Source organism: Vigna umbellata, chromosome 6 (assembly GCF_029865625.1).
Source record: "Vigna umbellata cultivar VRB3 chromosome 6, Vumbellata_1.0, whole genome shotgun sequence".
NCBI classification, from domain to species: domain Eukaryota; kingdom Viridiplantae; phylum Streptophyta; class Magnoliopsida; order Fabales; family Fabaceae; genus Vigna; species Vigna umbellata.
The window spans coordinates 33,177,726-33,190,741 of NC_142170.1; the positions used below are offsets into that span (position 1 = coordinate 33,177,726).

General features: G+C 38.6%; 1 protein-coding gene across 2 annotated transcripts; it reads left to right on the top strand.

The window, feature by feature from the left end:
• The first annotated feature begins 692 nt into the window (after positions 1–692).
• Positions 693–8,824, top strand: LOC148197285 (uncharacterized). 2 transcript variants are annotated; one of them, XM_088093307.1, is made up of 6 exons: positions 693–1,691; positions 2,837–2,982; positions 3,153–3,168; positions 3,244–3,770; positions 4,101–4,280; positions 8,256–8,824. In XM_088093307.1, exons 4-6 carry the CDS (start codon positions 3,691–3,693, stop codon positions 8,644–8,646), a joined length of 651 nt encoding a protein of 216 aa, XP_087949433.1. In that variant the 5' UTR covers positions 693–1,691; positions 2,837–2,982; positions 3,153–3,168; positions 3,244–3,690; the 3' UTR covers positions 8,647–8,824. The 2 variants fall into 2 exon arrangements, with proteins under 2 accessions (XP_087949433.1, XP_087949432.1); XM_088093306.1 differs by having other exon boundaries at positions 1,466–1,691; positions 3,153–3,770.
• The last annotated feature ends 4,192 nt before the right edge of the window (positions 8,825–13,016 follow it).

The following is a 13,016-nucleotide window of genomic DNA, read 5'->3' on the forward strand; positions in this document are numbered from 1 at the left end:
TACAAATGTGGATCTAATGCCACGTGTGCAAGCATAAGGTGGGTGCTAAAGATCTAGAATGAGCACGATATACACGTGCTTTAAAGTGAAGATGGGCTAAGCACTCCTAGACCTTGCACTGGTGCACCTTCATTGCCTGCAATTATGCTTTCCTTGGCTAGCTTCTAGTATTTGACCTTAATTATTTGATGGGCTTGGGCCCAAGTATCATGTTTTTTGTGCAATTGTTCTATTGCAAAGGTTTGATGATTTTGTTGATGTTACTTATGTTATTACAGACATTGGGTCAAAGCAAATGCGGATTCGAACCTGTGCTCCGGATGTTTAGCAGTTTGGATTTACTCAAGCAGAAACTCGAGTTTTACAACTCCCAAGGTAGATTATTGTCTATCTATGCTAGTACTCTGACATTTTTATCATGCACTCTCATTATTTTTGTCATTTATTTTGTTTGTTTGAGATAAGCTATATACAGAGTTGTAGTTTTATCAATTGTTTGTCCTACTAATGTTTTGTTCAATGTAAAGTTGTGTTCAGTCGGAGATCAAATTTTTATTATGTTTTGTGAGGCTAACTTGGCCTAAGTCTATTGGCAAATTGAGAGAGTTTAGTGTAACTGACTTGCTAATTGTTTCTTGTGCAGATTACTTAAACTGGAGCGCAATCAAGATAACAAAAGAGAAAATTTCTATTGCATTTACTTCAACTTTTAAAATTGTTTACTACTACGACATTCACTTCCAATTTTTTAAATTTGTTTGCTGATTTATATTCTTCATTTCCATTTAGTTCCATCTCAATTAGAGTCTAATTGGATTCAAGTATTTCTGAGTAGACAACAGCAACAACACCTCAGTGTGGAGCTTGGAGCAGGCTAGAAACAACCATCCAAATAGGGAAGTTGTCTAACTTACCTTTGTTTTGAATTGTTGCTTCGGTTTTAGGTCTTAAGTGATAGTATTGAATCGATACCCTACTTATTGAAGTTTAAATATCTGTGCAGCTTTGGATTGATGAAAATAGGAAGGTTAGTGCACAAGATTTAAAATTGAGTGCAACTAGGATCCATTTTCCACGTCAATTGTGCAAGACCGGGAAAGGGAGAATTCTTTATCTTGTGCATTGTATCTTGCAATCTGTTTAGGCAAGAGAATATTAAGCTGTGTGATATATGTGTGCAGGATTGAAAATCAGACCAAAAGAATTGAATTAAAGGAGCACAAAGTTGTCCAGAAACAACAAAAGTGGAGCACGTGATTTTTGTTTACCTTTATTTTGTCCACAAAGTTTACCTTTCTTTTGTTTCAACATATTAATTCTAACTCCTTTGGCAGCCTTCTTGGATAATTGATGAAGAATTTGACATGGGTTATCGCGGGAAGAAATCTGCACCAATTGTGACTAAATCTTCAGTTGAACACTACAGGTAATATATTAATCTTTTTTTCCTTAGGTAATTCTTAGTTGATTCAAAAGCTTGGTGTCATGAGTTGAAGTGCTTAGCATATGAGAGATTCCCCTTTTGTACATAAGTTTGCATATTGAATCCTTGTTTATATGTTTTGATATTTTGTTTTTTTGCATATGATATGATAATATTTTTATTTTCTACCATTTTGTTCTTTTGAGCTTAATTCATATATACTGGTTTGCAGGGTGCCAATCCAACAAAATGAATTATGAGCATAGAGGTAAATTTTTTTTTGGATTCCCTTGCCTTCTGTTTTCTGTGTTTTTTCCATCTTAATTTTGCTGCTCGCTTGGAAGTAGTTACCCTACACGTGGGAGTTTTCTGCATCATTCATGTGTTGACATTTGCTTGTATTTGGGGTTTGAGTATTTATTATTATTTTTATGTCTATTTTTATTTCATTGAGCTGGGACCTTACATTTATTCTGATTTCTATTGATGAATACTTGGCATCGGTGGTGATGCATTGGAATATCTTTTTTGGGATATCTTCATATATATTGTATTTATTACCACGTGTTTGCTAAGCTCAGTTGATTATTTAAAATGTCTTTGATATGTTCAGTAGCATTATTCTAGGCATAAGCTAGTTTTTGTATTTTTAGTTGCAAGTTTGTAAGTACCTGTAGTCATAACTTAGTTAGATGAATTTGAAATTGCTTAGTTGTTGTTTAGAGTATTATAGTAGTATTAGGTTTGATCAGATTTTATATGTTCATTCTAATTTATATTTTGTAGATTAGTTTTAAATTCAACTTTGCATAGTGAATTTTTGTTTAGTATTTGTTTGTATTGTTTTTAAGCTTTCTACATTAATTTTTACCAATTAGAACTTGTTGAGATAGTTTTTGTTATATTTCCCTTGGTTTAGTAACTCATAATTCTGCATAGTTTTAGTTGATAGATTTTAGTGAATAGGTTAAAATTCGAATCTGTGATCAATTTTAGTAGTTAACTTTTTTTCTAGCTTTCATTAGTTGTGAAACTTGTAGAAATGAGGTAGTTAGTTTTTAATTGGTGTTTGTATGAGTACTTATGTTATGTCCTGTTTTTCTTGATTTCATTCAGTTTCTTATATATATATATATATATATATATATATATATATATATAGTCAAGATTTTATATTTTCTCCCAAATGACGCAAATATGAGTTCAGTTAAGTAGTTTTGAAGTCGTGTGCATAGTTACTTTGTTATTAGATATCACTTTTGTATTTAGTTGTAGAATAAATGTATAAGTGTGATTTCCTACAGAACCAATCTCTATGCAGGTAGCTTTCTTAATTAAATTCCTTGGTATGTTTCATTGAGCTGCTGAGACTTTACATTTATTCTGATTTCTACTGATGAATACTTGACATAGGTGGTGATGCATTGGAATCTCTGGTGCTGCATTCTTTTGGGCATCTGGTGAGAGGAAGTGAAGAATTGTTGAGGTTGCAAGGAGATCTTGATCTGCACGTCTGGGAGGAGTTAGATCCCAAAAATTTACATGGAAGTCTTCAAGAGGTAAGGGGAGTTTGATTTATTTCATTAATTGTTGAAATAATCTGTATTTGATGCAAATCTGGGAAGAAGGGGATGAAAATGGAGGTTTTCTGGGTTTTCTGGACTTTGGACGTTCGACCTTGGTTTAATTGTGTTTGTGAGCGTTCGTTCTCGATGATGTTAATCCTCAGGAAGTACTCGTCTGAGGTAAAGTACGACTAGACTTGATCTCGAGCGTTCGTCCTTGGAGCTCGGTTAATAAGGTTTGGTGTTCATCGGCAGCGTTCGGCCTTTGATGATGATTGATTCCAGAACGTTCGTTCAGACAGCATCAGAGTTGGAAATAGCGTTCGGCAATAATGCATGAATCCATGGGAGTATTTTGAAACAATTATTGAGAATTGTTGGTTATTTCCTTGATCCAATATTGGTTTATTTATACATATTATTGAGAATATGTACGAATTCGTGATTGAGCATGTTTATTCTGTTGGAGGTGGTACATACACTATGTTATTTACTTGTAACTTCGTTTGTCTTTTGAGCATTTTTGCTAGTCTCACGCGTGAGACTGAGATTCGAGTGTCACCTTCTTCTACGCGAGGAGGTGAATGTCTCGCCCAATGAAATGACTTCGGCTCGTGTTGAGTATAGTGCATCGTTACGCGTAGTATCGATGTTTTTACTCGTTAGTCCTTGAGGAGTCGGGGAGATAGGTCTGAAGTCGCGATGGAAGACGGCTCGGGTCGCCTGTTATTGAGAGCAGGTTATGACGACGAATTACAAGTAAACGACATCAGAAAATACTGGTATTTTATTTTTATCCAAGGATTACATATGTTATAATATTTTAAAGAGTGTTTGTCACAATTCAAAATAACACTAGGTAGAATGGAACCAGTTTTATAATTGTTCCCTTGTTGTAATCACGTAAAATATGAGAAAGCAAATAACATTTGATAACTGTCAATACTAAATTTCGTCATATTATCTAGTAAAATCCTAGTAAAATCTAAGTAAAGAGGGGTAGCTGTAAATACTAAATTTCGTCCGAATTGATTTTTTTGGCTTTTACTGTAACATCCCAAAAACTTACCCTTTAAAATTCAAAATTTAAAATATTGTAATAATACATTTAGGATAACACCCCGTCCAAAGAGCACCCATGGGAACTGTACCAACTTCAGAAGGCCTGAGAGGTGGATCTGGGTTGGGCATCTGGTGAGAGGAGGTGAAGAATTGTTGAGGTTGCAAGGAGATCTTGATCTGCACGTCTGGGAGGAGTTAGATCCCAAAATTTACATGGAAGTCTTCAAGAGGTAAGGGGAGTTTGATTTATTTCATTAATTGTTGAAATAATCTGTATTTGATGCAAATCTGGGAAGAAGGGGATGAAAATGGAGGTTTTCTGGGTTTTCTGGACTTTGGTGCTTTTCTGCAGAATTTCTGCAGAAAGCGCGTACGTCCAATTTTGGTGAATCAAAATTGGACGTCCGTTCAAACAGTGCTCGACCAAATAGTGGTCGTCCAATTTCTGAACGTTCGGTTATTGTTCTGAGCGTCCGCCCGAATGAGCCAACTTAGAACGTTCGTCCTTGGTTTGTAATAGTGATATTAGCGTTCGGTCAGGGCTTATTTTAAATACCGTTCGGTTGAAACCTAAATTAGTAGTGTCCGGTTAAGTGTGAATTTAACACTGTTCGATTGAATCGCTCGGCCAGGATTCTAGACGTTCGTTAGCAATTGGTAATCCAGGTTTCAACTTGAGCGTCCGTCCCTAAATTGGCATCCACATGAAGTAATCTTGGGCGTTCGGTACTGAGTATTAGCGATTGCAGTCGTTCGTTCTTAAAAATAGAATTTTAGGTTTGAATCCTGAACGTTCGGTTTTGGGTAAAAGTGAACGTTCGGTTTTTAAGTATAAGTGAGCGTCCGGTTTTGAGTACAAGTGAGCGTTCGGTTTTGGGCATAAGTGAGCGTTCGCTTTTGGGTATAAGTGAGCGTTCGCTTTTTGGTATAAGAGAGCGTTCAGTTTTTAAGTATAATTGAGCGTTCGGTTTTTGAGTCTAAATGAGCGTTCCGTTTGTGGGTATAAGTGAGCGTTCGGTTTTTAAGTTGCTTATTCTTAAGTGTTGAATCTTGAGCGATCGGCCTTGGGGTATTAGTGACTATTTAGCGTTCGGTTAAGTTTTGATTTAAGCACCGTTCGGTTAGCTGCTGATTTATGTCGTTCGGTCAGGCTTCTTTTAATGCCGTTCGGCAAAGGGACTTAGGGGTTCGACTGAGTATGAAAACGTCCGTCCTTATCATGTCCGGATTAATGGTGTTTGATTTGAGTGTTCAGTATTGAGATATTAGTGGGTATAAGCGTTCGTTCTTAACATGGAACTCTTGGGTAGCAATCTTGAGCGTTCGGCTTTAAGTGTTCGGTTTGGATCTTGGACGTTCGACCTTGGTTTAATTGTGTTTGTGAGCGTTCGTTCTCGATGATGTTAATCCTCAGGAAGTACTCGTCTGAGGTAACGTACGACTAGACTTGATCTCGAGCGTTCGTCCTTGGAGCTCGGTTAATAAGGTTTGGTGTTCATCGGCAGCGTTCGGTGTGGGACCCTGGAAAATTAATGCTGATAAACACCTTGTCAAATCAAAATTTATGTATGGAAACCCCTCTGCAGTGCATTAAAAACGCACATTCATAACTCTGCCACTCACTGCCAAGTGTCACCGAGATAGAATGGGAGTCAGTAATTGGGATACAGGTGTCGACAGGGGAGACGCACGTTCGTGCGGATGTGGGAAGGAACAAAATGAACTTTTCTGGAAAACCCTTCCTCTCTCTTCTGCACTCATCTTCTTCCCTTCAATCTCAGACCCCATTTTTCTCCAGCTTCTCTCTAAAACTTCTTCATCTTCTCTCTAAGATAACTCACCGTCATCTCCTCCGATTCCATTTCAGATACCGTAGAAACATTCCCTGCACCGTAAGCATCGTTCTGAACCGAACAGAACTGAGATCTGAACCGATAAGTTCTCCAACTCTAAACACCCTTTTCTGGGTTGCATGCGGACCTTGATACAGCTGCATGTTAGAATAGAAACTAAGTTCTCCTATGTTCCTTTTGGTTAGATTTAGTGGAGCACTTGAGAAGCAAGTTGAGGGTAGGAAACCATATTTGGACAAGTTAAAAAGCACTCGCTTAGGGAGTTCACTGCTAGACCAGGTAAGGGAAGCTTTAGTAATTTAATTTAATACTTGTATGATGGGTATGAAAGCATGAAGTATACTGGATGTCTGAAATGTATGAAATATTTGATATTTAAGTATGCATGAACGAGCATGGTTGTACTGGATGTATATGAGTGATATTGTTTGAACTGTATGTTGAGAATGGAACGTATGAATTGGAAAAGGGATAATTTCTGTAAGGTATGAATGATAATATGAATTCTGTAATGTATGAGATTTATGGTGAAGATAAATTATAAGCTATGAACCGTATGAAAAATGTGAAGTTATTGTGGATAAAAATCTGGAAAATATAATAGTCTTTGCTTGATAATGAGCGCTCGTCATTGAACGGTCTTATACCGTTCGGTTTCCCCTGAAAATGACTTAGAATAGGAATTCTTTCATTTGGAAAGGATTCTGTTTAAAAACGAGCGTCTTCTTGTGAAAGGCTAGGTTTGAGCGTTCGGCTCATCCTAGTGGTGTCCAACGATCGCTATAAATTGAAGTTATATGAGTAACGCTCGGTTTTGTAATCCGGCGTTCGTTATAGGTAGCGCTTAGTCTGATATTAAGCGTTCGTCCAAATGAACTCTCGGTCTTATATCGAGCGTTCGTTCTAGTTAGTGCTCGGTCATCTATCTAGCGTTCGTCCTAAGTAGTATTCGGTTTTATACTGAACGCTCGCCCTCATCTTCGATTCCTGAACGGACGTAAATAGCGTTCGTCCAAAAATATTAGTTGACGTTCGGCCATTGACTGGCGGTGTTGTATCTTGAATTAAATCACGCTCGGTTTATTTATCTAAAGAAATTGTTGTCCATTGGATTCGACCTCGAGTCATTGTATTTCAATTATTCTAAGTATTATTCAGAACTTCTAGAGTCAATTCCCTTTTACTGAGTTAAGTATTCGTAACGTCCGTCAGAGGACTGGGGTTCGTTTCTTTTGTTCAGAAACGAGGATTTCTCTGTACTTTGATAACGTTCGTCCTTATTTTGAAAAGGGATGAACGTGCGTCATTTTATGAAAGTGGAATAAAGCATAAAAATGTGAATAAGAGGAAAGACTAAGACGTGCGAACGGTATTTTGGGTGAAATATTGAAAGTGGATTTTGAACGAGCGTTCCAAGGAGGAACGTCTCTATGATCTGAATGTGATAAGTTGTATGGTATGACCATGGTAAAATCACTGATGGCTGTTCATCCTGATATTCCGTGAGTGCTCGTCCTTATGTAGAGGGGAGTAGGTCATGTGAGGGAATGGCAGGAGGTCCTAGTCCTACTGAGTACTTTGGACTGATAGGGCTAACCTCGGGTGGCAGCTGATGAGTGTTTCCAGTTACCACACCACCCGAGTGCACGAACGCCTGTGGTTACATGGATTCATACAGTCCGGACGGTCGTATTTATGAGAGTTGGATAATTTATTCTATGCTGGTTCATTGTTGTATGTCTTGTATGTAAATTCCTTATGTTAAATTGTATGTGAGTTGTATGAATTAAATTACCTAAGCTTACCCTTGCAATTCCTTGTGTTGTCTACTGTTTATGTACATCCGTCTTGTCAATGCAATGATCATCCGTGTGGATGTGAGCAGATGGAGAGGTGCCACTTGAAGAAATGCTGGAAGAAGAAATTTTGGAGGATGCCAATCTGGTTGAAGTAGAGGTTAAAGCCGAACAATAGAGCGCTCGTTTATTAGTAGCAGTCAGTAGTTCTGGATTGTATTTTGGGACGTTCGGTTACTTAGTTTTGGAAAGCCGTTCGTCCAGAACTTGGAGTTTTGTAGATAGATTTTGAACCCTGTATATTTTTGTACGTTCGGCTGTTATTAGCTGCTGTAATTTAAGACTGCACTGTTAATTCTGTAAATGTGATTAGTTCTAATTTATGGTAATTACTATTTATTGGGATGTTACATTTATTGGTATTAGAGCAGTTTTGTTCCTTAAAGGACATTGTAGGTTATGGGTACACTGTGTTCTTGCTGTGTGCTTAATATGTGTTTAACGATTTATTTCTCAACTCTTTGAACATGACTAACACTCGTTTTCTCTGTTCCAGAGAACGAATGGCTCCTAGGCTTCCCCCTCCTCCACAACCAAATGAATCTGATACGTCCAACAACACCAGGTTGTTGGAATCCGTAATTGATAGGCTACAGCAACAGAATGTCACGTTGATGGAGCAAAACGCTACTCTGATGCAGCAAAATCATAACGCCATGCAGAGTATGGAGGCCGCTCGCGCCAACACAGAAGCGACGCAGAGGCAACTGATGGACATCCTTGCCGCTACCAGGGGCACGGCAGGGGCGTCATCTTCCAACGCTGCTCAGCCTGCTGTTGAATGGAGTTTGGAGAGTTTCCTACAACACCACCCTGCCAAATTCAATGGAAAAGGTCTCCCGGATGAAGTGGATCAGTGGTTGAGGGATATGGAAAGAATTTTTTAGTTCTTGATTACTTGTCTACTATTTTTAGTTCTTGATTGTGAATGATTTATTGAGTTTCTAATTTGAGTTCATAGTTTCTAGCTAGATTTTACAATTTCTTTTAATAGAATTGAATAGTTTTTACATGAAATGTGAGTTTCGAACTAGTTTTGACAGATTTTATCTTTGTGAGATTTGAACCTTGCCTTACTTTCTTTCACTGTGTGATGCGTTCCTGTTTATTTACATTTCAGAACTTGTATTGTTTATGTTATGCATTCGTGAATGATTTATGCATTCATTTTTCATAACACCTCCCTTTGATATGTTAATTAATGTGATTATTCTATTTGTATGGTTTATTACTGTATTTATGGGATGTTAGAAGTTTTCAAAACAAAAAATAAAATTTAGAGAAATAAAAATAAAGACAACCATTTAAATTTTTATACACAATTAAATAATAAATGAAATCATTTAACTTAAATAATGAGTGATTGTGAGATCCTTAATAATTAGCTTAAATTAATCCTGGCACCTCACCCTTAATGCTTGCCACCTCATTCCCAGCCATTTAAAACCCACTTCCTAATCTGATCAAAATTCTGTCTGACGTGCACGAAGCACCACGCTCATCATTCTCTGAAACATTAAAACGCACTAAACTCTGCATGCACACACGCCACTTGTCACGTTGGAATCTTCTAAATCAGAGTTTGGTGTGCATGTGGCAACCTGTGACACGTTCTTCCAATTGAACGTTGGTTTAACCAAAACCAGACTTTTCGAAAACTCTCTCTCACTTGCACGAACTCATCTTCAACCTCTGAACTCACCCTTTCATCTTCTCCAACTTCTCTCTAAAAACCCTAAACTTCTCTCTGCTGTAATCCTTACGTTTCTTCTCCAATCGCGTTTTCAGCACCGTAGGAACAACCACTGCACTAAGAGCTATCCATTGGACCGAACAGCTTCAAAGACTGACACTGGTGAGTCCCTTTCGTAGTTCGTCCTTAGGTTCTGGAAAAATAGAGTTTTAGTTGCATGCAAACTGGTATTCTAAGAGTTCTGTAATCTGTGGTTAGATTTTGGTTCTGGAAGAGTCAAGAATCCTAAGCATGCAAACTGATACGGCTTGTATGAATTATATTTGATGTTGAATTTGTTTTAAATGCATGTTGAGTTGATTATGGATGAATGGAGAATGGCTATTGTGTGGTTGGAATGATTTTAAATGTTGAAATCTGCATGATGATGATGTTTGAAGGGAATTAAACCTGAAATGGAAGTATAAAGTTGGAAAATGGAAATCTGGAAAAATTCTGCTAAGTGTGAAAAATCTAAATTTTCTAATCCTTCTCTGTTGCTAAAAGGACGTTCGTCACTGTACGGTCTTAGACCGTTCGGTTTTTGGTTAACATGACTTAGATTGGAATTCATTCATTTGGAATGAATTCTGCTCGAGAACGAGCGTCCCCCAATTGAGTGAATGAGCGTTCGTTCTGCTCAGTATAGATCAAGATTTAAAACTTTATAAATAAGTGACGTTCGGTCTTAAGTCGAGCGTTCGTCCTCAATGGCGTTCGGCCTCATGTCGAGCGTTCGTCCTTATTGTTGTTCGACCTTATGTCGAACGTTAGTTCTAGAGAGCGTTCGTCCTTATACTGAACGTTCGTCCAAAGTTGGCGTTCGGTCCTATACCGAAACGCTCGTCCTATAAAGCGCTTGGGTTATAACCAGCGTTAGTGCTGATTCGTGCTTGGTCATTGACCTAGCGTTCGTCCACAGCAGGGTTCGGTTTCTAACTGAACGCTCGTCCTTATTATTGAATTCTGAGCGAACGTAATTGACGTTCGTCCAAAGTAAATTTCTGAACGTTCATTCATTGACAGTAAGAGTTGTTTCTGTACTTTAAATATTCTGGTTATTTATCTAAGTTATTCTGTAAGATAATTATTTCTTTTGATTCAACCTAAAGTTCTTGTACTCAACATCTTCTAAGTATTATTCTGAACTTCTAAATTCAATCTCATCTAAATTCTTTAAGAATTCTTAATGTCCATCAGTGAATAAGAGTTCGTTTCTTTTGTTCAGAAACGTGAAATCAAAGTTCTGTAATAAGTTCGTTTTATTTGAGTAAAGAATGCATGACGTTAATGTTAAGAGAGTGGAACACAGAATGAAAATGTGAAAATGAGAAATGTTTAATGTGGACGAATGATATGTTGAACGAATTATTGGAATTGGATTTTTACGAGCGTTCCAGGGAGGAACGTCTCTTATATGATTGAATATTGAATTGGTAAGGTATGACTGTGGTTAGTTAATGCTGGCTTGGTCCATCCTGATATTCCGTGATACACCTCTTCAAGTAGAAGGGGGTAGTCATGCGTGGGAATGGCAGGAGGTCCTTAGTCCATAAGTTAACATGGGCGACGTAAGAACGGACTTACCTCGAGTGGCAGCTGTTTGGTGTTACCCAGTTACTACACCACTCGGGTGCAAGGACGCCTGTAACTACATGGTTCATACAGTCCGGACGGTCGGTCTTATTATATACCTTTATATGATTATTATTTGATGAATTACATGCTGTATGTGTGTTTAGAAATGTAACTGTATGTGTTGATTGTATAAATTAAATATTATAAGCTTACCCTTGCATTTCCATTGTGTTGTCTCTTGTACATGTATACTCCGTCTTGTCAAATGCAATGATCATCCGTTGTGGATGTGAGCAGATGGTGGTGCATCCCTTGAAGCAATGCTGGAAGAAGAAAATTTGGACGACTCCAATCTGGTTGAAGTTGAAGTAAAGGCCGAGCCTTAGAGTGCTCGTTGTAGTTAGGCTGTATATGTTAGCATAGTTATAACGTTCGGCCACCTATTTTGTAAGGCCGTTCGCCTTATTCATCTCTGATGTATTTTGGTGCTCGTTAGTTTATGTATTTAAGAGCGTTCACTCTTGGTTTCATTGTATGCGTATATACGCGTCCTATGTACTGATGCCGTTAGGCTTTTAATCCTGTTTTAATGCAAAGACTGTTTGTGATTACTGTTAATTGTAATTAATTCTGAATTATAGTGATTACTGTATTTTGGGATGTTACATTAGTGGTATCAGAGCAGTTTTGTTCTTCTAAGGACACTGTAGGGTTATGAGTGCACTGTGTTTTGCTGTGTGCTTATTGCATGTTTAATGAGTTATTATTGTTTTAACTCTTGGACATAACTAATGCTCGTTTGTTTTTCTCTGCATCCAGAGAACAAATGGCACCTAGACTTCCTCCTCCTCCTCAACCGAATGAGTCCGAAACGTCCAACAACACTAGATTGTTGGAAACCGTGGTGGAAAGATTGCATCAACAAAATACCACGTTGCTGGAGCAAAACGCCACCCTGATGCAGCAAAACCAAGCTGCTATGCAAGGTTTGGAGGCCTCGCGTGTTAATTCTGAAAACACGCAAAGGCAGTTGATGGAAATCTTGGCTGCAACTAGAGGTGCGCCTGGAGCATCTTCTTCAAACGCTGCTCAACCTACTGCCGAGTGGAGTTTGGAGAGCTTTCTGCAACATCACCCAGCTAAGTTCAGTGGGAAGTGCCTCCCTGATGAGGCTGATCAGTGGCTGAGGGATATGGAGAGGATTTTTAACGCCAAAAGGTGTCCGGATGAGAACAGGTTGGCGTATACAGAATACTTATTAACTGGAGAAGCAAGCCATTGGTGGACGAGCACAAGGGCCATACTGGTAGACGCTCACCGCCCTGTTACTTGGGAAGTATTCCGTAATAAGTTTTATGAGGAATATTTCCCTGACAGCGTAAAGTTTGCAAAGGAGGTGGAGTTTTTACAACTGGTTCAAGGTGGAATGTCTGTATCAGAATACACCAATAAGTTTAAACACCTTGTCAGATTCAATACAATGGCCACTAGTGAGGAGTGGCAGTGCAGAAAATTTGAAAACGGTTTGCGCAGTGATTTGAAGGTTGTAATTTCCAGCTTGTGTATCCGAACATTCCCTGCTATGGTGGAAAGAGCTAAGGTGTTAGAGAGAATTTGGCAGAGGCAGAACGGTACAAGAAACAGCAAACAGTAAGGGGGCCAATTGTCTCAAGGGGGTGTGAATCAGAGAGGATCCCCTTACGCTCGTCCAGCAGCCAACACAAGTGGATCTCAAGCCTTGATTCCTGCTGGACAGTCTGGACAGCAAGGTAGTATCACTTGTTTTCAGTGTGGAGGGCCACACTACCGTTCATCATGCCCTCAGTTGGCGAGAGGAAAATCTTGTACTCGTTGCGGAAGAAGTGGACATGGAACGAATGAGTGCAACTCTGGTGGGAGAGCAGTCATGAGGCCGCCAAACGCAGGGAGAAATCAGCAAGGAAGGGT